Raw genomic sequence first — 20,844 nt, 5'->3', positions numbered from 1 at the left:
CGCGCCGTCTGGCTCCGGTTTGTATCGGATTGACGGCTGCTGCTGGAACTACCACTACTATTGACTAGTTGATACTAGTATCAAGTACACCATGACATTGTGACTGGATGCATGTGTGTGGCACAGCTGTGACCCATAGTTTCGAAAGGCAGACAAAGTATTTTCAGGACATCTGAAGGGACAAATCTTGATTCCAATCAATGATGTGGTCTCGACCAGACCGTGTTGGGCCGGTTCGTAATGTCTTTCAGCTCCCTCTGCATCCGGTCTTGTTTTGACCTGCCTACTGGATCTCATAGTTAGCGGCCTGTCTGATCTAGGCTTATCGTTGGATCGACAAACAACGTCATCAAGCGGTTCAGTGTTACAAAGTACGGCAGCATGCATCGATAACCGGGCGAAGGTCTCGCTCTGGCCAAGCCAAAGAATGCTTAAGATGTCATCGAATTCCCGAACAGCCAAAAGGTGGGCGAGGATGGACCACCGTCCCCTCAGAGCTTATCTCCGATGTGTTTCATACCGCAATGTGGCTCGTTTGAACTCTGATGGATACTGTTCGAAGCCATTGAGATAGATCGAGAAGACCCTCCATCACCCAGGTGAAAAGATTATTTGGCGATCTGATTCCGGCGCCAGTCTCATATAAATCGCCCGATGGCGCTAATTTATCGTAACGGCTGTTTGACATTGAATGGCTGGGTCGGCGTCATCTAAATTCCGGTTTCAATTGACTAATGCTCCGTACAGCGACCAATTGACTGATTAACTAATTAGTAAAGCTTGCTTCTGGTTCTTAAGATATTCACCCAAAAAGTTACTAATGTAACCCATTGGCATTCTGCATATATAATGGGATTTTCTAGGTCAGTCTAGTGTTTTCTAGCAGCTTTAGCCTGCAGCTGGGGGTGGATAGAGAGAAGTAAAAAGGCAAATCGTGACTATTGCCCATTGTCTTTGCTCTGTGTACTGTAGACCCAAAAATGGCTTTCTTCTATTGATTCCTGCATCAGATTCCCATGTGGTTTGTAGTTACTGAAGATCAGTCCAATCGAAGAAGAATCTCATGGCCCTCAACCATAACTCGGACAGTAATTCTAGTGTCAAGCTACACTATGCAACAGGATGAAGAGCCAAACTGACGCCCAGTAACTGATTAGGATACGAAAGAGTAAAATGCCAGTAGAATCTCTGATTTGATTACAGTTCTTTTACATGTGACTGCTGGCCAGTACACCTAAGTGGGGAGGCACTAGTGGCTATAGAAGCCATCGAATATCAACCAAGATCAGATTGAATTGGAGCTTGCCGCGCCGGAGGTGAGCCTGTCTTGGCAACCTCCAACTGGTCGCGCGGTCTATCTGAATAGCTCCGACTCGTTGCAACCTACACACCACCAACATCTTTCTTGACTTCCAAGTCTCAGTCACCGACCCCCTCGGTCCTCTGGCTCGTTCGAGAGCATCGTCGTCGCGTCATGGAGCAGCCACCCCCAACCGATCAACCACAACAGCCTCCGCCTCCGACCCTCACAAACCCTCGCTTCACCCTCGAGCTAGAGTTTGTGTCTTCTCTCGCCAATCCCTACTACCTGTCCCACCTCGCCGTGACATATCCGAATCTGCTGGGCATAAACAAGTCCGGTGATGACAGCGACGTCAACAATGATTCTGCAGACCCCGACGCGCAGGCATTTGCAGCATACCTGGCCTACCTCTATTCCTACTGGAAGACCCCCGAATACGCCCAGTTCCTGACCCATCCCGGTGCCACTTTGCGGGCGCTACGACTACTGCAGGAGGAGAACTTCCGTCGCGACATCATTCGCCCCGACGTCATTGAAAGGCTAGCGGGGACCGATGTCGCCGCCGAACCCGTCGACACAGCTGCGGAGTCTGGAGACCAGGAGGGCGAACAAGCCAAAGCAAGCTAGGAAAATGCGCAGTGACACTGGAAGTAGCAGGAAACAGGCGTGCTGCACATTGGGCTCGACGTGGATTGGTTCAGTGGTTTGCCCGGGACGATGTCTTGCTCAAGCTCCAGCCACTGTCTTCTACTACTAGGCTGCGGAGAGGGGTAAAATTGAGACACAATATCAGAAGATCTGCACGGGGCATGGGCATGAGCAATCCTTGTCGATATTGGGACACCTTGATGCACCGCGGTTTATGCTGTAGTCCTAATGCAACCCCAGATGGTTCATGATCTCCCCGGAGTCATGTGTGACCGAGGTATCCCCTGATCGGCCCTGGAACCGGCTCATTATTGGAGCTACCAAATATGCACCTCGACAAGCACTCCTCAGGATCATCGACATACTCCTCTCTGTTTAGCTGGGATTTCCGAGCTATTCCGGTTGAGATTACTCGATGGAGTCCTGAGCGGGCCTGGCACCGATGTACGAGACGGAGGGAATATGCGCATCCAAGAGAGGAGTCAGGTGTACGACACGACAGGAAATGCCCCAAGCATCCAACATGTTCGTATTTTAAATGACTCTGTGATGCCCAGATACTTCGCTCCCAAGCCATAGGAGGAGCAGCATCTGTCCCTGATATTCTGCCTATGACGTTGCCGTGGGGTTGTATTAGGTTGCAGGGGAAAAACTCTCCCTAGGTACCTTGCTCTCTTGTAGATCGAGCATCTGAGCCAATACTGATAGACCAATTCGAATGAAAGAAGAATATATCAGATCATATGAGAGAAAGAGCCTACGTAGGAAACATCAAATACAAAGTCCATATCTTGGACAATTAAACTGGTATATGGGCAAGTTCTGCGACCGCCTAACCGTGACGCGGCCGAAGCGGCGCGCCAGGCTGAATTTCCCGAGCAGGTCGTTGGTTCATCTCGCCGCGGCAACCCAACACTAAACTTATCGCCATCCGCCAAAGAAACCGGAGGGCGACACTTTTCGCTTCTGCCTCGCTTGCCAACCTCCGCGGTTGACAGTGTTCCTCTTCTTCACTCAATCCCCCACCTCCTTGCTCAGGCTGGGTAACTACTAGTATCTCCGATGGATCAACCCCACCCGTGGTGATTGCAACTCGACCTGGAAGCCCTGTTCTCTCTCCTCTCCTTTCCTTTCCTTTCTCCTTAAACCACGTTGGCCGTTGCCGCAATCCCGTTCACCCCCAGTAAGGCCTTAGCGACGTGACACACCTTACTTCCTCATGGTCCTTTTCTGCTACAGATCCTTAATCAGTCCTTGAATATACTTGCCTCCAGGTGACCAAAACGGTCACCGGATCTGCACCCTGTTTTATTACAACCGTTGAAAATCTGCAGTATACAGTCATCGGGTAATCGCCCTGCAAATCACTTTGCCCCAATGGAGGGCGTACGCCAGTCATGTCGGCCAAAGCATCAGGTCTTGGTTCTGAAATGCTATCCACAATACCAGAAGGGGATTCCGGAAGTCAAGCCGAATCCGAGTGAACTTTCCTATCTGCTCTACTATGCGAGCACTCGTCGCAGCAAGCTGACCAAGGTTGGCGCTTTCCTGGAGAAACGGGCCGCTCGGGATGTCTGGCGCCGCAAGATAGGGTATGTTGTGAGGACTAGATACACTTGGGGGATCTCTTTGGATGACGGGCTGACATGTTCTGGTAAAGCAATGTACAGGTGACTCTTCAGATTCTCACCGCGCTTATCGAGAAAGTGCCCCGCGACCTCCCCATCTACGCCCGCTCCGTGCTGACGGTCATTGAGACCGTCCTACGCTCCCGTGATATAACAATCGTTGAAGACTCGATCGCGACCTTCGAAATGTTCTGCCGCCATCAGGATATGGCGGCGTTGTCGGCCGAACAGGACTTTGCGACACAATACCGCGAGGTTGTACGGACGTATGCGAGCTTCGCTGAGCTGCATTCGCCCCAGTTGGATCCTGCTTCTAGCGGCCCTGCGGCGATACGGTGGCGCAATGCGGGACTTCGTGCGATCAAGGGAGTGGTCAGCTCCGAGGCGGGCTTGGCTGCTGATGGCGGAGATTCGTTGAGGATCATATTGCCGGTCATTCTGGAGAACGTTTGCCATGGAGATGAGGATGTTATCCCGTCACTGGAACAGCAGCTTATGGAATCGGAGAAGAGCAGTGAAGCGGATCTTGCGCACCGGCGCCGAATTAGCAACGCTACCGTGCAGACTGTCGACACCGTGACTGGTGATCCGGCCTTGGCTTCTCAGTCCGCGGCGGATGCAGACAAGAAGGCGGAAATGGATGTGAGGCTGCTCGCTCTCAGCTGCCTTGAGCGCATTGTTGTTACTGGAAGCAGCCGCGGTCAAATCCGTGTGACCACGAAGGTTGTATTGGATTTCATGCTCCGCAGAAACCGAACCACCAGCTTGGGCTTGTCCTTAAACTCGCGTGATAGCTGGGCTACGTCGTTGATTGAACTGGTCGCGAAGTGGTGCCCGGTGCAGGTGCGGTTCATCATCTTGGTTGCCGCCATGGAGCTTCTATTCGATGTCAACCCTAGAGAGGAAACTCTGGATGAACCTTTCATCATCGTTTACATGATTGACTGGTTGCTGAAGTCTCCTGTGAACATGATCGGTCTTAGTGTCATCGATATTCTTCTGGGTCTTCTGCAGCATATGTCGTTCTTGCTGTCGCCTGCGGGTTCGGAGAAGCAAGTCGAGCTATCTGGCAAGAGAGCAGATTTGATCACTCTGTTCCAGCGGTGCATTGGAGACCTTACGACACACATCTACTATGGCGATCAAGTTGTTGATATGATTAGAGTTGTCCTGACTCGGATCAAGCCTTCATCCTCCCATGAACATCCTGCGCAGGTCCCCAACGATTCTCCCGGAGCCGCTTCGCAAGCTGGCAGTCTAACCGGGGAAGCCAGTTCCATCGCGTTTTCTTCCACCACTGGACGAGTTGCCGCTCTTAGAGCCATCAAGAACATTCTGATAGTAGCGAATTCCCGGAATCCCGCAGCTGTATCTGGCGTCGAGTCCAGGAACCATGTTGGGATCCACGTCTGGGAAGGGACGCAGTGGTTGTTGCAGGAACGTCAAGGTGATGCGCGTTACGCGTATGCTGATGCGTTACTGTCTTGGTTGAAGCTCGAAACGAATCAGAGCGACTTGACGGTCAAGGATAAGCACGCAAAACCTTCAATCCCCAAGGGGGAACTAACGGAAGTCGGTGAGAGGTCTGGAAAGCGATCAGTGTCTACGGCGATGCAGAGAGAGAAGGCTGCCATAGCAGCTCAATTCAACTTCCTCCGAATGCTCCACCTGACTATCTATGACATTGCGCTCGAGAGCCCGGCTAGCGTTTCTGAGATCAGGTTGCTTCATTTGATCTTGGCCAGCCTTGTTGATAAGCTCGGGGTCAACGCCGCCCGGTTTGGACTGCCTATGGTGATGAAGCTTCAAGATGACATGAACAGCGCACCAAGCCTGGCATCCGGTTCTGCCAAGGTCAATATCGGAAGCTTGGTGTATGGATATCTGTGGGCTTTGTCTGAGCGATTCGAATTGGGATCGACAGAGGTAGGCCAGGCCATTCAAGGAGAGATCTCCAAGAGGCAACAGCTTGGCCTTTGGCTTGACCCTATCCGCTTGCCCGCCGCTGATCTCGACCAAATCCTACAAGGTGGAGATCACCGTGCCACCGGTAACACCACGAACACTGATCAGATGACTCCCTTTATCACCGACGTTGAGCACCTTGTTCGTGACATCGAAGATGCATACAACCATGCCGCGCTCGTCTCTTCTCACAGCCCTCCGGGCTCCCCAACGCGCAGCTTCACTATGCCTATCCTGGGACATGGATCGGTTTCAGCTCCGCGCGGTGATCATCTTCCTCCACTTGTTAGGGAGCAGATGCTTTCGGCATGGTCCCGAGAATCATGCCTTGCAGCCGCGGAGCGGGAGAGGACCGAAGCATTGTCCCTCAATGGCTCCAAGGCCGGAACAATGGCAATGCGCAGTCACATTTACCTGAATGGCGCGGACGGCAGTTCGCCATCGACTAACTCGCCTCCATCTGCGCGGCAGAGTGCAGCCGGACTGCACAACTCGCGGCGGATGAGCGTCCCCGAATCTGCCCGGGGGCACGTTCAGAGCATTAGCAGGGAGTCCCCGGTTCATATCAACGACCTGCGTCGTGTTCTTTCCATCAACGATCAGGACAAGATGCGCCGGCTGAGCCCGCTACGTGGTCGACTGGATGCTTCCAACCGCAGCGTGGTCTCGTCTAGCAGCGAGAGCATGGTCAGCGGTTATTCCTTGTCCGAAATCGACGGAGATGGAGCTTCGATCAGGCCTCAGTCGACTAGAGATGGACACGGTCTTCCGGACGGCGACGGCATGGTGACCCCCAAAGCTTCCGCCTTAGGATACACGGAGAATGGCCAGGCCTACTACATGGCCGCAGACGATATCCCCCCTGTGCCACCGATTCCCCCGTCCTTGTCGGTCACCGGAGGCATGTCGAACGACTCGCAGCGATCCCTGGCCTCAGAGCGACCATCCACTGCACCAGGGCCGCGTCGGCTGCCAACAGCAAACGGCAAGCCCGGCACACCTGCCGCGCCTCACCACGGCAAGTCTCTCAGCAAGCACAAGAGCCGGTCCAGCACGGGTCTCGCAGCTGCAGCGGCTGATGGTGACTACTCAAGAGGCCATGTCTACGACGGGGTGCCAGACCTGTCCGAGCCAACGGACAGTGCTCAGCGCCGTGACGTGCAGAACCTTCTGAACGGGTTCTTGTCCCCAGCACATGCAGAATCACAGACGCGCCCCGGCAGGCCCCGTGGTGCTTCTCGACGGGGCATTACTGGAGGAATCGGCCGTCCGCCTTATTGATGATGTATCCTCCTTAGAAGAACCACAGTACTCTCCTTCATTCACTTTTCTTTTCCTATTTCGGACTATTGCATTTGCATTACTTACTTCCATCCATCCGGGTCTTCCACCAGGTTGTTCGAGTCATGATCGTCGAGGCCCATGATATATCCCATCTTTTTCATCTGCTTTTAACAACTTTCTTTTTCTTTTCTTCCTCTCTGAACATTCCATTCCCTGCGCCGAATACCTTGGCCACCGATTACCATCTAACATTTTTCTCCTTTGTTACTTACTACTACCACCACTTATATGTCTGTCTCACTACCTATTACCATGCGCATGCGTCAGTATGGATGATGCATTGTCTATTTTGCATGATCATAAAATAATGGCGTCTGCGATGGATTAAACTGACGGACTGTGATTGATTGATTGATAGAGCTGTACTGCGTACACTACTTGCTTGCTTGCTTGCTTATTTACTACATGCGGTATCTTGTTATCTGTTGTTATTGCTGGCTACTGTATCTTTTCCTTGATTTCATTTTTGGATATTACCTGCTGCTGCTTCTGCTGCGCTGCCAATTCATTTACTTGTTTCTCATTAGCTTAGCTTTGCTTTTCATGTCCGTTCCCAGTGGGCTCCTTTCTCTGGCTGTGATGATATCCCGATGTAAGCATATAATGGATTGCAGCTTAGTGTGTGTGTGTGCATTGCATGTATTTAATAGTACCATTGCATTAGTGCTACTAGTAGTAGTACTAGTAGTAGTGCTAGTAAAGTATAGAATACTAGAATTAGCGAAAGCGAAGAAGAAGAATTGAAGACAATCTGAACCAACTAACTGAACCAAGGCTTGAAACCGGGTATAATATATAATATTACTCCGTAGTAGCGCCGCAACTCTTACCCCCTCTACCATCATCATTTCAATCCCTCGAGAAAAGCAAAGCAAAGCGAAAGAAAGAATCAATGGTAACCTCCCTGACTCACTAACCTCACCCTCTCATCAATCTCGACGACCTCATCATCAGGAATCTCCACCTCGATGGGTCCCAAGAACTCTCTAAAGATGTCCAACAGGTCCTCCTCATCAAACTCCATATGCCCGCCCTTAAGTGTCCTGAACACCAACCCACCCCGTTCATCCAATTCCCTCAAGCCGATCCAATCCTCCTTGTAGATACTCCTCTCCCTGACACCCACCACACCCCCGGATTCTCCATCTACCTCCCCAAACCAACTCGATTCCTTTGGTACCACCATCCGATCGTTTTCGAACATGTACATGACGAATTTCTCCAATTTGCCCAGATTCTCCTTATACGTTTCATTCTTCACCACCCGCTCGTTGTTCACGTCCGCTAGGAAATTGCTATGCTTGAGGTACTCCTCCATTTCGCTGGGTTCGGGGTCCCGGAAATACTGCGCGGGGACGAGTCGGCCCTGGACGAAGGTTGACCATCGGCCTGAGCGGAGGAGGGCTTCCGCCCCCCGGCAGATGAAGTCGTTCCAGGCGCAGGATTGGAATTGAGAGATGCCGTTGTGTTGGCTGCCCAGGGTGATGAGCGTGCGGACGGGCGGAGCGTTGCAGCGTTCGATGTAGCCGCGCAGGAATTGTCCGCCTTGGGAGAAGCCCAGGGCGTTGATGGCCGGGGCGGTGGAGAGGATGGGGTCTTGGAGGAGTTGGGAGCAGACAGAGGCGATTTGTTCTGTGAGGTTGCCTAGGAAGGTTGCTTGGCGGTCGCCGGCGCTGCTTGGGGAGAGGTGGATTAGATAGGTGTAGGTTCCCGGGTTGGCGTCTTCGGCGACTTTGATTAGGTGTTGCAGCGAGGGGTTTTGGTATTGGTCGCCGAGACCGTGCCAGATTACGAGAGGGAGAGCGCGGAGTTCGGTTGTGGTGTTGGTTGTGGTTTGGAGTTGGTGGGTTGGATGGGCGGTTGTGAAGGGGAGGAGGGGCAGAAGGGTGAGGAGTGGTGATAGGGGACGCATTTTGTGGTCACGTTGTGAGATAAAGCTCAGTAGTTGTAGGTGGGAGGAAGATAAGATGAAGGTTGAGATGGATGTATAGTACTGGTGTTGGTGGTGTTGTTGTACCTGCGGAGATGCGGAGACAGGTGGAGGTCACGTTGTCGGGGCTTGCTTCCGGTGCCTGACGTAAGATTGGCATGTGACTGACGATTTAACGGGTCACCATGGAACTCATTATTATCTTGAGTGCTTTATAGCTACTCAAATCTCACCAATACTCAAAAGATAAATGTAGAGCAGTGACATGCTTATCACGCCGTGTAGTACAAGTGGGTCATTAGATGGTGTCCTGTTGAGTTAGGCTCATGTGCCTGGACCTAGTTGTATAAACTACGTCGATTGGTCCATTCTTGGGCGGGCCGATCCTCTGGGTGCCTCCAAGGAAACACCCGTTCTGGTCCTGCTGTTCTTAAAACTTGAAGAGGGATAGCGCATGCTTGATCAACGTATATTCTCGCGGCCCTTGGCGCTACGGTAGGCTTGCTGAGTTTGACCATACTATTCGGTGAAAATGCAAAGTCATCTGGTCGACGGAGATTTGTCTCCTTGAACGGATAGTTATCCGTTGATATATAACTGTTAGCTTCACGAAATCTGGTAGGAGAACATGTGAAGTCGTGTTGAGCCTGCTGTTTTCCGTGCTCAACTTGCTTAGCGAATAAAGCACCATCGAGTTCGACAGACTGGCCAAAGATTATCAGAGGGGATGTGGTCGGTTTTCTTGATAGAGGAGCGAGCCTTGTACTGCGTAATCTAGATTCACTGGGCACCTTATTAATCTGTCCCTTGTCTGTCCTTTCTAATATAACTCGTTGTATGTTGTGGCGAGGCTCTGGGAGCCAGCCATAACTGGAGTGATTCATTGTAGATGAAGTGCTCATGGAATCTTGCGCAGATATCTGCTGTCTACTGTCGTTTGCAGTTGGTGAATATGATTCAGGGTTCAAAAGGCTCTGAGAAAATTGATGGGCGGTTGAGTAACCGTCTCTTTCCAGGGATGTGCCATAGGCGGCCTTCATCCATTCCTCTTCGGCAAGAATCTGGTCATCTATCGTGAATCGTCGCCTGATCGGAGTCCCTGCTTCTTGAACCTTTGGGCTAGTGTCTGCTGACTGTAGAGGTTCTGAACCTGTAACCTGGAGCTGCTCCTTGCCAGTAGAATTGTTACCAAAATAATCCGAGTCCCGGACTATGGAATTTCCCCGGGTGGACAATCCTCTATCAGAGGACGACAGAGATATAAGTGAGATACTGGAAGAGTCTAGAATCCAAGACCTGTCACCGACTGAGCTCCTAACGCCGACGTTCTCACAGACATACTCATGCACAAGTGGCTTTGGCGTTGTGGGAGGGGACTCATGGTCCAGAAGCATTGACTGCGATGTAGCATCAGTTGGTGGGCCATGAAGACCCGGGTAGTTAGCTCCAACAGGTTGGCCATTTCTTCTTATGTCCAGGTCTTGTATGCTCTCCTCTGACTCTGCACTTCTGCGATGCTTGGGGCGGTAAGTAAGCTGTGGACGCAGGACAGAAGACCCCAGCCTCTCACGGTCATCATTCGTTATTTTTCTCCGCCTCCCAAATTTCTGTAAAGCTTCTACGGGAGGGAATAGCACCGTGAGTGGCCGTGCTGCTGCAACCGATGCCCAGTCGGTCTTCTCTAGCAGCTTATGCTTAATCCGTGATATTTCTTGAGCTTCTTGTGAGGACTCCTGTACAGTCGATACGAGACGTGGTTTCTTCGCGGGGTAGGAGGGAGAGGAACTATGACTAGACTTGATCGTAGCTTAGCATCAAGAATTAACGGATTCACGGACGTACTCTACCTGCTGGCTTGGATGATGTATTGACTTGCTGCATGGTTCTCTAGCTCGAATGCCTTCGAGGCAGATATTCTTGAATAGTGAAGTCGTCAGAGGGTCTTTCGTCTCTGCTATTCTTGACCTCTTGAAATTTTGCTTTCTGTTTCCTGTGTTATTGCTCGAGTGTCGTCGAAGACGACCTCCGGTCCAATTCATGTTGCGTTTAATTCTGCAAAGATGGCAAGATGACCTAGGCAATCTTCAACAGATACACGAGGGAAGGTATGAATTCCTCTGGCAGTGCAACGGCGTGCGGAACAAGCGTCATGTGATGTATGATCAATACACAGATAAGGTCAAAAAGCATCCACCTGTCAAGATTACGGTAGTATAATATCACTACGAGTGTGGTATTGATACCAAGGACCAGACCGCCAACACAACAATCAGCTACAACGGGAACTGGACACACAATTGAAATCAATGGTTATGCTTGTGACCTACGGAGCTGTCATAATTGTCAATTGTGCCTAAGCAGCTACGTTCGCAAAACGCGTTCATCGAGGTTTCGAGTGAGTGCGCGTATAGGAGCCGGAAGGAGGTCGTCAGGGTATCACAACGCATGCTCTGACGAGGCAGCATAATGTGTATAGCGACCCAGAGCACAGCTTTATGATTAGATTATGTGATCGTATTTGTGTGCAAGACAGATTTGACAACTTACCACATGAGGTATGGTGAAGTCCATCGACTAGCATCATTAGGACTCTCGTCTAAGCAAGACATCTGGAAACGGCTCGGCCCGGCAAACGACCCAGGTCACTACCGTAGAACTTGGGCGTCACTAATTTAGCTTCATCTTTGATCATCGGAACCTCGGCTTGAGTGGGGGTTGCAATCCGTGCAAACATATCACGTGCATGATTCGCTTCGGCGGATTTTAAAATATCTTCCCACATGCCAAATTCTTTTCCCTTTCTTCTTGACACCACGCAGACGACAACGGACACGCCAGAGGTGGCAAAGATGGTGCCTGCATCATCTTATTTGCTTGCTCGGAACCAGACATGAGGAGTTCATTGGCCTTGCTTTGATGTAGGCAGGTTTCTGAAACTGTTTCGTGTCAGCGACGCGACCAGCTGGCAGCCTCGTCGCACAGGGTTCCTGGCGAGGTCTGCGCGCCGTCTAGCTTTTCTTTTGTCTCTTTTCATTTTTTACGACTCCCCCTTTTCTGGGTCTTCCAGGCAACAGGTAAGCGCAGCACTTTTTTTCCTTCTACCCCTTTTCTACATGGGTGTCACTGGGGGCTATTTGCCCACAATGATGAACACCATACCAATAAGCATAGTTCACCTGAGATCTTCGGATTGTTGAACGAAAACTGTATACCATCTTTCACCTTTATCTGATATACACACACACCCATTGTTGCGTCATTGTCTGCTATTTAAATTGGAATACCGTTCGAGAACCAATCGCTGACATTGCATGCTTTAGGATGCCTAGAACTGAACGGTGCGGGAATATACGGCGTAGAACGGGATACCCATAATTTAGAATTTTAATTTGAGAGAGCGGGATTAATGAAATTGTGATGAATCCAATCCAACCCTGATTATTGAACTTCCAGCTTATTCTGAGACAAGCGTAAAAAGAAACTTCCCGGCAGTCCCGTAATTAAATCCATCACATTGCTGCCCAACTTCCCGTGGTGTCAAGTCTTGCTTGCGCCGGTGGATGAAGCTCGGAGTGCAGCTGTCAACTAATATCCGGAAGAAGGATGTGAGGTTCCTCATCATGAAACGTAGCAAACATGACAGTCAAACTGGATGGCACAACCCCTCCCCCTCCTTTTCTTTCGCAGCAAGCGGCGAGATTGGGCGAAGCGAGCCGCTGTGGCATGAAGCAACACGCTGTCCCGGGGAAGGAGGGGCAATTGTCAATTATGTGCAGTAGCTGCGACAAGCGAGATCCCTGTTCCGCGAGATGTAGGAGGGGATTGACGTGGTGGGCATCACAGCCAAAGGATGAAGCCAAAGTTGGCATCCTTTCACGAGGGAAAGCGGGGCCGCCGAGGAAATGCCGATGACTGGCTGGCAGGTACAGGGATAGCCCTGCACGCGACAAACCACGGGGAACGCTCAGGAAAGGCTCGGCGCCAATCATTTAGGATTGCCAATCCTGCCGGCTGAGGGGCTTTGCTGCCGGTGATGCAACACTGCAGCCCATCTTCCTCTTGGCCGCCAATCATACTCCTTGGATAGGTGGAGGACGGGTGAGGCCCGCCTCACCGCTAGATTGAGCAATTGCCCGGGTGGTGCCGTTGCCAAATAATACCTTTAGATACATCCACCCACCGGCCACGTCAAGCCCCTCCATGATGGGCGACTTCCGAGAATCATTGGCAGAGAGGGACCGGACAACACCACCTGGCGCTGCACCACTATCACCGCCATGTCTCGCAGCGCCAAATCATCATGCTCGATACGGCCAGTGAGGCAGCCGGCTGCAGCAAGCATGCACCTCCGGCACACGCTTGGACGCACTGTCTCCTCCGATAGCCCCCCACGCCTGGCCTCCTGAATGAGACTCCAGCCGGTTCCCTCGCCTCTAAAAGGCCGTCCTTTCCCCTCCAGATGGAATTCTTCTCGACCTTTCCTATTCTCCTCATCATCATCACACCAGACTCAAAGAAGAAATTCGACTTTGCCCACTCTTGATACCCAACGAACCCAAGATACCCCCTTTTACTTTCCATTGATCTTCTCTTACTCCACACACACACACACTCAACACTTCGAAAATACACACTACCCCTCCATACTACTTCTGCTAGATTTGTCACAGTCAAATCAGCTCTTGCCTACTACTATCCCATCATCTCCACTTGCTCTCAAGGCTTGAACAACTACTTGCTTGACTCTTTTGTTCTTTCTCTGTTTCTTCAAGTGTCCAATCCGTGGATCTTGGAAAAGAAAAGAAACTACTTGCCCTCCCCTCCTGGCTAGATCAACCCTTGAACTGCCCTTCTGGAAACCCAGTCCGTATCCTGGATAGGATTTGCTTGCTTTGTTTTGTTTTTCGCTCCTCCCAGGCTTTAGTCTGAGTATACGGCAACACAATAACAGGTAGTCCCCTCATCACTCTCCTTTCGTCTGCTTGCTTTGATTCTGCTTTTCTTTCTCTTGCTTTTGTCCCTTTCTGCGATTGTTTGCATTTCGAAACTCCTGGATCCGCTTTTATCGACAATCTTTGAACGACAGCAGCACTATAGAGGACCCCTGGACTCTTGAATCTCTTTGCTTCCGCTGGATTCTTCCGTCGAAGCGACGGTTTGACGAAAACATGTGACCATGGAATTCATTTGCTTGTCCACAGCAGCCGCTGTGTGACTGGACACTCTTGAGTGTTGTTTAATGTTGCACACTCAATATTCGATTACCCCTGGACTATCCTTTCTGCCTGGAACCACCGGATCTCTCCTCACTAAGCCTAGTGGGAGTTTGGACATTTGCCTTGGACCCCTTTTTTTTGTTGGCCTGTTTTCTCCGTTCCCGATTTGGATTTCCCACCGTTCTGGATTAGAAGCCGTCTCTGGAAATAGCAATCACACAATGAACTCCGACCTTGGATTTTTCGATCAAAACATCACTGGATCTCGACATTTAATGGACTGAACCGTTGATCAACTTATGTGTTGCATCTTATCACTTGATACCCCTTTGTAGTCTGGACCCCTGGATGGATACCTTAACCGAGACTAGACGACCCGATCTACTGCAGCTGCAGCTTTGACGCTGGAAACAAGCACCAAGGACATATTGCCGCTTTTGCCGATCGCTTTACTGGTTATTACAAATATATTCCTGGATTAACAACAGTGCCACCCCTTCTCATGGACCAAGCGGTAACCTTCCTGGATTGATCTACACGCGACATCCTCTTGGTTGGTGTGCCTCGACCTTGAAGCTTGCATGAATGATTTATCTGACTGATTATAGGCCCTTTTTACGCAACATGGATCCCAGATGCAGACCATCGTTCACTTTCTGTCATTGTTTCAACAGCGATTAGGTGTAGATGTACTGACTCTTAGTTACTTTCTAGTGCTTGCCATTTGTTTTCCAGCTTGTCTGGTATTAGAACACCCACACACAATGTCCACCAAGATCAAGAACGACCCAGAGAACATGTCTTTGTCCCAGTCATCTTTGCACACTATGGACCACTTGTCTCAGCCGAGACAAAACCAAATGATCCCAGGGATCCCCAACATGGCCTCCAGAGGAATCCAGGATGATGAACTTTCGAGCCAGGACAATTTCTCCTTGTGTTCAAGCACACACCCCAACCACGGGACCCCCAATGACTTGAAGGGGTGGTCTCTGAGCGACGTGGATGCACTTGACAGTGGTGCGATGTCCAAACCAGAGTCCCCGGAAGTCCAGATGCTCTCTTTCTCTTTCTCTCAGCAACTGCTGCCATCGACCGTTGGCCCTAGTGATGTAATGTATCATCACGCCGGATCCGATTTCTCAGGCATCCAGGATGTGACTGAACAGAATGACCTGGATTTCTCCCACGCACATGACTTCAACCACTACTCCTCATTGGTTGACCTCTCTGCCTTTGATAATGAAGTTTATGGCCAGAATGGTACCCAGTCCTCTTGCACTCCTGATGATACTCTCTCCAGCCACAGCTCTCATGCGGATGACGGCCACCTGGCCGGCAATGAGGCGTGGAACTCGATGAACTACCACGGATCATCCATGGATCAGTATACCACCGGCATGTTCCAATCAGTGCCTGTTTCTCCCCCTTTGTCTGACGCCAGTAATGATGTTTCTGTTACTTCCTCTTGCTCTGCCTCTGGATACCCCACCTTCATGAGCCATGAAGATGCCATGCTCAAAGATGTTACAACCACTCCCGTTGGAAGCCATGGAATCAATCTAGGAGACCCATTGTTCCCCCTCACTCCCCCCTTGAGTGAGCAGGACCCCAACAGGTTAGTATTTCTCTATCGCATTTGCAGCTGTGAACAGTCAATTCTGACCCCCAACAGAACCATTCGGGCAACCAAGAATGCACGTAGGCCAGCCCTGCAGACTTCCATGTCCCAGACCCAGGTCAAGCAGGATCCTGAATTTTTCCCACCCCTGCCCGTCAAGGAAACGCTCCGCCAGAAAGCCAAGGAGGGTTCTGATCTCCGGAACCCCCGGGATCACCCTTACTACTCCCTGCCCACTCACAGTGATGGAAAGTACTACTGCCCCTTTGCCAACGGAGAGAAGCCTTGCAACCACCCCCCGACTACTCAGAAGTGTGCCTATCAGTAAGTCAAACCCGCGGCGCTTCGATGAAGCATCGAAACTAATCGTGCAACAGCAAATACTTGGACTCCCACTTGAAGCCCTACCGCTGCAAGGTGGCCGCCTGCATGGATGCCCAGCTGCAGTTCTCTTCGAACGCATGCCTTTTCCGCCACGAGCGCGAAGCCCATGGATTCCACGGTCACGGAGATAACCCCCACCTGTGCCTGTTTGAGGGTTGTGACAGGTCGGTGCCCGGTTACGGATTCCCCCGCAGGTGGAATCTGTTCGACCACATGAGACGTGTGCACGACTTTGCCTCTTCGGACAGGCACAGCTCCCCGGATGCTTCCCCTACCACTGGACCGGCCAAGAAGAAGGAGACGGGCGGACGCAAGCGTAGAGTTGCTGGAGTCACCGGAGCCCCCACCATGAAGCGCACTCGTTCCACCCAGTCCCAGACCAACCCTCTCAAGGCTGCCCAGCAGACTTCTGCTCATCACAACCAGAGACTCCAGAATGCTGAGAGAAACTACTACAACTGCCGGTCCCGGCTGCTCGAGGAGCTCACCAACATCACGCCCCAGGATTCTTCCATGCATGAGAAGGTCAATGCCAGCCTTCAGGAGCTCATTACCCTTGGACTCAACTACCGCCACATTGAAGCCAGCCAGGCTGCGGCCCAGATCGCTCACGGTCTTCCTGCTTGAATGCTTTACTGCGACGATCATATGCAGTCTTATTTAAAATTTGTCTCCCCAGGCATCGCCGAGTGCTAGATGGTTCTCATAGGAAGGATCTCATGGTAACGGGAAAGAGCCGTGATGGATAGAAGTTTCATGGAAAGCGTCCGTGAAAGATCATTCTCTGACCATCTGTTGGATTTCTTATTTCATTCCGAAGGATCCTTGGCCTCCTGCAGCTGCCCGGAGAGCTCCCCGCTCCAGCCGCAATGTGTCCACGACGCATCTCGCGGCTTCACCCTCGGTGATGCGGATCTGATCCCTTCATCTAGAGGGGTATCTTCCAGACCATTACCGGACTCACCACGGTGTAGGTTGGTATGGTGGAAGCACTGATCGGGGACGACAGCTCTGGGCGGTCGGATAGGAGATGCCTCCTAAGTCCTTCATCATTGTCTTGTGACAGTTTACATTTCATGTACGCGCAGCTTGCTGCGCATGGTTCTGTAAAAACCTTTTGTTCAATTTCTGTGTATCTTCTTGCTTTTGGGCGTGGTTTTGCTTGCTACTTTTTCGGTATCGATGCGAAGCATCGACCTTCATCTCGGGCCTATGTTGGAAGAGGTCGACCAGAGAGAAGAAAAAAAAGGATGGGAACGGGGCGAATTGGAAATACAGGGACGATGGTTTTGTACATGGGTTTTTGGGATTTGGACATGGATATAGATGACGGGTTTTCATTCATGTATAGGTGCAGGTCGTGGAACAGGAGGCCTGCCATTATTTTATGTATTGGGAGTTCATATGTGCATTTGGTCCTGTGAATATTCTTTGTTTCTCTTGCACCTTTTTTTGTGGATTCTTCAATCCCCGCTTTGGATATAGCTTGACTACTTATATTTCTGAGGGTCACTGTCTTTGATTTTCTACTCAACTTCCCTACTAGCGGGGATCAAAAGTTTTGCTATTTTCTCTCTCTACTATCTATCTACCTTTGAACTTGATTTAAGCCGTAGATTCCAATCTTCTTTTGAAAGATACGACAAATACCCAGAATCGAGAAGCTCTTTCAATACAGACACTCGTCCATCATCAGTCATAACATACGTATGTCAAGTAGCCAGCCAGTAGGGCAGTAGCTAGACGTTATTTGCAGTAAGCTATAATGAAAATGACGCTCTCTAAATACTTGTAAAACACACGCTTCTATGGTGAACTTTTCCCACCCGTCTCTATCACATCACTGCAAACAAGCCTTCACCTTCACGACTCCCTTAAGGAGAGAACACACCCCGACTGAAATCAACACCTTCGTCACAAAAGCCAACCACAAAACAATAACAGGACCTTTAAAAGAATGCGATTACTCGCTCTCCGCCCCAAACTCCGCATTCAAGAACCTCACAAACGCATCCGGCACCTGCTCCGCTGTCAACCCGCCCTTACTCGATGCATGCGCCCCCTGCACATACGCCCGATTCAACGCAATCCACTGTCTTCTCAACCTCTGCAGTCTCGGCAATGCCAGGATGCCGCCCGCGCCGGCTAATTCATCCGTCGTGCCGGACGTGGCCACATGCGCCGGAACGTAAACGGGCATGGACGCCTCCGGGACGGGGATGCTTATTCCCCGGCCATTACCGCTGCTGTTGCTGCCGTCTTGGCACTGCGCGAGGGCGGCTTCAGCGGAGGGGTTGGAGAGTGTGAAGCTCCGGATGGCGGAGACGATGGCTGAGGTGCGCTTTTCCATGTTGTAGAGGGCTGTGGAGTCTGTTGCGGCGGGGAGGGCGGTTGCTTGGTGGGGTTTGATTTTGGGGCGGTTGGTGCGGAATGTCGAGGGAGTGTTTGCTGTGGTGGTGGTGCTTGCTGCTGAGGAGAGGCTGGTGTTGTTGAGGGCTGAGGTGAGGGTTGATACGGTGGTGTTGGGATCGGGGGTGGTTGTTGCTGAAGGGTGCGGGATGCCGGTTAGGGCTGTCCAGATTTCGGCAATTGGGGGAGAGGCATCGGTCCAGGGGACGGTGAAGAGGGGCTTGTCCCAGCGGCTATGGATGCTGGGTTCTTCGTAGCGGAAGATGAGGTTGTTGAGGAGTTCCGGGGGGTAGGGGTCTTCTTGGTCGGAGGTGGGTTCGGTGATGGATGGAGTCGCTTCGGCGTCAGGCTGGGGAGTGTTCTCGTTGTTATTGTCGTCTGTGTCTTTTTGACGGCGGAGTCGAGCCTCGTTGTTTGCGACGCATTGGTCGATGGGGGTGCCGACGTGGACCTGGTGGTGATTGTGTTAGTGCGCGTTGCTTGCTGGTTGTTGTTGAAGGACGATGAGGGAGGGCATAGCATAGCATACCACGCAACATGTTGTCCCTAGTGCCTTCGCCTCACACCACAGCTGATACCGGTATCCTTTGATGTAGTTCATTCCGTCGAGGATGACGAAACTGTCCTTGCCGAGGGCGCGCTTCGCCCGCGCATACGCCACGCCTCGGGTTTCCTTTTCTGTGCGGGCATGGTCGTAGACGGTTCGCGGGTGGGAGGGATCATGAGTAGGCACGACGTGGATTTTGTAGCGGGATTTCGTGGAGGGGAGAGCGCCGGTGTTGAAGAGTTCGGTTTGGGTTTCTTCGAGCTGCGTTGCGAGTTGGTTGGCGCGGTAGGTGAGGCCGGAGCAGGGATAACCGGTTAATACTATGAGCTGTGGTTGGTTAATGCGGATCTATTGCAAGATATTAAGGGAATGTACCGGCATGATGAGAGGGAAGGGGAGCGATCAGCTGTCAATGTCGGTTGCTGATGTTGCGCGGTGGATTTGCGGCGGAGAATGAATTGTAGGAAGTTATTTTTGCGCGGGGCGGCTCGGTGGGGTCCATGTGACTGACTCTGCTCTATACAGTTGGAACAAGCACAACATTGTCTACTACCAACATGCTCGCTCTGAAGCAGATATTGCCATGTCTATTTGCATTTTATCGCTAATATAATCAACTTTTATTGTAGGCGTATCTATTTGTCTACACGTCTCAAAGCGAGTCATGACTCATAAACTCATCCATTTCCTCCAACGCCAGTATGCTATTTCAACTCCTCCTCTGCCCAGCGAAGTTCATATCCAAAGACCGTCCTTCTCAAACGTTCATCCTAGAGTGTGTTAGCCAAATTGCCAGATTGCCAGTTGACCAGGTGGGGCAACTGCACTTACACCTGGGTCATTCTCGAACAACACCTCATCCATAAGCTTCTCGAATATCTTCGTTACTTGAAAGCCATTCTCCTCCGCCAGCGGGAAAAACTTTTCCGTCTTGGGCAACAGCCATGGCTCATATGGCGTGAAGATCACCAACGCCACGGCCTCCTTGGTCCGCTTCATGGTCTCCCGCATCGTCTTGATCAGATTCGGATGCTCGCGATGACTGTACACCACATCTGCCATGATAAGCACATCAAAGCCCGTCGCACCAGCGGGCAGGCACGCAAGCAGCGGCTCTACCGGGTTTCCCCATTTATATCCATCAACGTGGAGGGAGCCAGGGTTCGCGATCTGAGGCTCAGCCAACGAGGCATTGTAGCGCATGTTTTGGACAAGATCCAGGTCGGGGTAGTCGGTCATCACGGTGGTGCGGGCACCCAGTATGGCGCTGACGATACTCGGGACACCGGCGGCGGCACCGATTTCGAGGACATCCTTCCCCTCAATTAGTGTGCTGGCGCGTTCCTCGATGTAGTGGGAGCTGGTTCGGCCGGCGTTCCAGAGGAGGTTTCCCTAGAATGAGTGATTAATGAGTGAAACCGAGTGAAACATTAGGTACCAAGAGTGCCGTACGTAGAGAGGATGACTACCAACGAGGCGCACGCGCACTTTTTGGCCGGAGAGCATGTGATGCTCTGCAAAGGTGGGCTCGGGCTCGGGTTCATAGAAGCCCTCGGGGTCCTCGAACATGGCCGCCGTGTCGAAATTGTCTTCTTCCGCCATGGTGATCAGATGCGAGCCTAGCTCCAGCGGATGAGTAAATCGATCTGGTGAGGATGTGAATGTCGCATGATGGGCGATGGGGCGGTGATGCGCACCGAATAATGAATTCTCGAATGCGAATCTCAGGGTGGAGTCTTTTTTCGTGGTGGGGGAGTACCGTAAAGGGACTAGCGCGGAAGACTGAACCACCAGGGAATCACCTGACCTCACGTGTCATTCAGCCGAGGCATCGCCGCGTAATACGGTC

General features: G+C 51.5%; 9 protein-coding genes across 9 annotated transcripts; 5 read left to right on the top strand and 4 right to left on the bottom strand.

The window, feature by feature from the left end:
- Positions 1-1,311: 1,311 nt before the first annotated feature.
- BO88DRAFT_44165 (mediator of RNA polymerase II transcription subunit 31) lies at positions 1,312-2,072 on the top strand. Its single transcript, XM_025709896.1, has one exon. The coding sequence runs from the start codon at positions 1,475-1,477 to the stop codon at positions 1,928-1,930; it is 456 nt and encodes a 151-aa protein (XP_025563008.1). The 5' UTR covers positions 1,312-1,474; the 3' UTR covers positions 1,931-2,072.
- Positions 2,073-3,163: 1,091 nt separating this feature from the next.
- Positions 3,164-7,059, top strand: BO88DRAFT_44152 (uncharacterized protein). Its single transcript, XM_025709886.1, has 2 exons — positions 3,164-3,543; positions 3,612-7,059. Exons 1-2 carry the CDS (start codon positions 3,329-3,331, stop codon positions 6,823-6,825), a joined length of 3,429 nt encoding a protein of 1,142 aa, XP_025563007.1. The 5' UTR covers positions 3,164-3,328; the 3' UTR covers positions 6,826-7,059.
- On the top strand, positions 7,060-7,705 carry BO88DRAFT_44153 (uncharacterized protein). The gene has a single exon (XM_025709887.1). It carries the CDS (start codon positions 7,294-7,296, stop codon positions 7,630-7,632), a length of 339 nt encoding a protein of 112 aa, XP_025563006.1. The 5' UTR covers positions 7,060-7,293; the 3' UTR covers positions 7,633-7,705.
- Positions 7,535-8,874, bottom strand: BO88DRAFT_404901 (palmitoyl-protein thioesterase family protein). Its single transcript, XM_025706741.1, has one exon. It carries the CDS (start codon positions 8,798-8,800, stop codon positions 7,778-7,780), a length of 1,023 nt encoding a protein of 340 aa, XP_025563005.1. The 5' UTR covers positions 8,801-8,874; the 3' UTR covers positions 7,535-7,777.
- Positions 8,875-9,156: 282 nt separating this feature from the next.
- Positions 9,157-10,699, bottom strand: BO88DRAFT_462587 (uncharacterized protein; the record flags this gene model as incomplete). The annotated part of the gene is made up of 2 exons (XM_025711224.1): positions 9,157-10,614; positions 10,661-10,699. The coding sequence occupies 2 exons, from the start codon at positions 10,697-10,699 to the stop codon at positions 9,157-9,159; spliced, it is 1,497 nt and encodes a 498-aa protein (XP_025563004.1).
- Positions 10,700-14,798: 4,099 nt separating this feature from the next.
- On the top strand, positions 14,799-16,666 carry BO88DRAFT_453656 (putative C2H2 finger domain protein; the record flags this gene model as incomplete). Its single annotated transcript, XM_025710760.1, has 3 exons — positions 14,799-15,652; positions 15,710-15,979; positions 16,033-16,666. The coding sequence occupies 3 exons, from the start codon at positions 14,799-14,801 to the stop codon at positions 16,664-16,666; spliced, it is 1,758 nt and encodes a 585-aa protein (XP_025563003.1).
- A 177-nt stretch (positions 16,667-16,843) lies between these two features.
- Positions 16,844-17,606, top strand: BO88DRAFT_44106 (uncharacterized protein). The gene has a single exon (XM_025709847.1). The coding sequence runs from the start codon at positions 17,020-17,022 to the stop codon at positions 17,461-17,463; it is 444 nt and encodes a 147-aa protein (XP_025563002.1). The 5' UTR covers positions 16,844-17,019; the 3' UTR covers positions 17,464-17,606.
- Positions 17,607-17,682: 76 nt separating this feature from the next.
- On the bottom strand, positions 17,683-19,439 carry BO88DRAFT_404898 (putative RNA polymerase II Elongator complex associated protein Kti12). The gene is made up of 3 exons (XM_025706740.1): positions 19,371-19,439; positions 18,978-19,322; positions 17,683-18,899 (listed from the first exon to the last, which is right to left on the bottom strand). Exons 1-3 carry the CDS (start codon positions 19,374-19,376, stop codon positions 18,003-18,005), a joined length of 1,248 nt encoding a protein of 415 aa, XP_025563001.1. The 5' UTR covers positions 19,377-19,439; the 3' UTR covers positions 17,683-18,002.
- A 249-nt stretch (positions 19,440-19,688) lies between these two features.
- On the bottom strand, positions 19,689-20,688 carry efm7 (putative nicotinamide N-methyltransferase Nnt1). Its single transcript, XM_025712590.1, has 3 exons — positions 20,448-20,688; positions 19,827-20,387; positions 19,689-19,765 (listed from the first exon to the last, which is right to left on the bottom strand). Exons 1-3 carry the CDS (start codon positions 20,595-20,597, stop codon positions 19,700-19,702), a joined length of 777 nt encoding a protein of 258 aa, XP_025563000.1. The 5' UTR covers positions 20,598-20,688; the 3' UTR covers positions 19,689-19,699.
- Between the last annotated feature and the right edge of the window lie 156 nt (positions 20,689-20,844).

The sequence above is a fragment of the Aspergillus vadensis genome (assembly GCF_003184925.1).
Source record: "Aspergillus vadensis CBS 113365 unplaced genomic scaffold BO88scaffold_11, whole genome shotgun sequence".
Taxonomy (NCBI): Eukaryota; Fungi; Ascomycota; class Eurotiomycetes; order Eurotiales; family Aspergillaceae; genus Aspergillus; species Aspergillus vadensis.
This window is presented reverse-complemented; position numbering and strand designations above follow the sequence as displayed.

Excerpts from the sequence above, each read along its gene's own strand:
- BO88DRAFT_44165 (XM_025709896.1), top strand. The coding sequence starts at position 1,475 with ATGGAGCAGCCACCCCCAACCGATCAACCACAACAGCCTCCGCCTCCG.
- BO88DRAFT_44152 (XM_025709886.1), top strand. The coding sequence starts at position 3,329 with ATGGAGGGCGTACGCCAGTCATGTCGGCCAAAGCATCAGGTCTTGGTT. Across the intron at positions 3,544-3,611 it reads GTCTGGCGCCGCAAGATAGG|CAATGTACAGGTGACTCTTC; the intron begins GTATGTTGTGAG and ends GTTCTGGTAAAG.
- BO88DRAFT_44153 (XM_025709887.1), top strand. The coding sequence starts at position 7,294 with ATGCGGTATCTTGTTATCTGTTGTTATTGCTGGCTACTGTATCTTTTC.
- BO88DRAFT_404901 (XM_025706741.1), bottom strand. The coding sequence starts at position 8,800 with ATGCGTCCCCTATCACCACTCCTCACCCTTCTGCCCCTCCTCCCCTTC.
- BO88DRAFT_44106 (XM_025709847.1), top strand. The coding sequence starts at position 17,020 with ATGGTGGAAGCACTGATCGGGGACGACAGCTCTGGGCGGTCGGATAGG.
- BO88DRAFT_404898 (XM_025706740.1), bottom strand. Across the intron at positions 18,900-18,977 it reads TAGGGACAACATGTTGCGTG|GTCCACGTCGGCACCCCCAT; the intron begins GTATGCTATGCT and ends AATCACCACCAG.
- efm7 (XM_025712590.1), bottom strand. The coding sequence starts at position 20,597 with ATGGCGGAAGAAGACAATTTCGACACGGCGGCCATGTTCGAGGACCCC. Across the intron at positions 20,388-20,447 it reads TTGGTAGTCATCCTCTCTAC|GGAAACCTCCTCTGGAACGC; the intron begins GTACGGCACTCT and ends CACTCATTCTAG. Across the intron at positions 19,766-19,826 it reads TGTTCGAGAATGACCCAGGT|GATGAACGTTTGAGAAGGAC; the intron begins GTAAGTGCAGTT and ends AACACACTCTAG.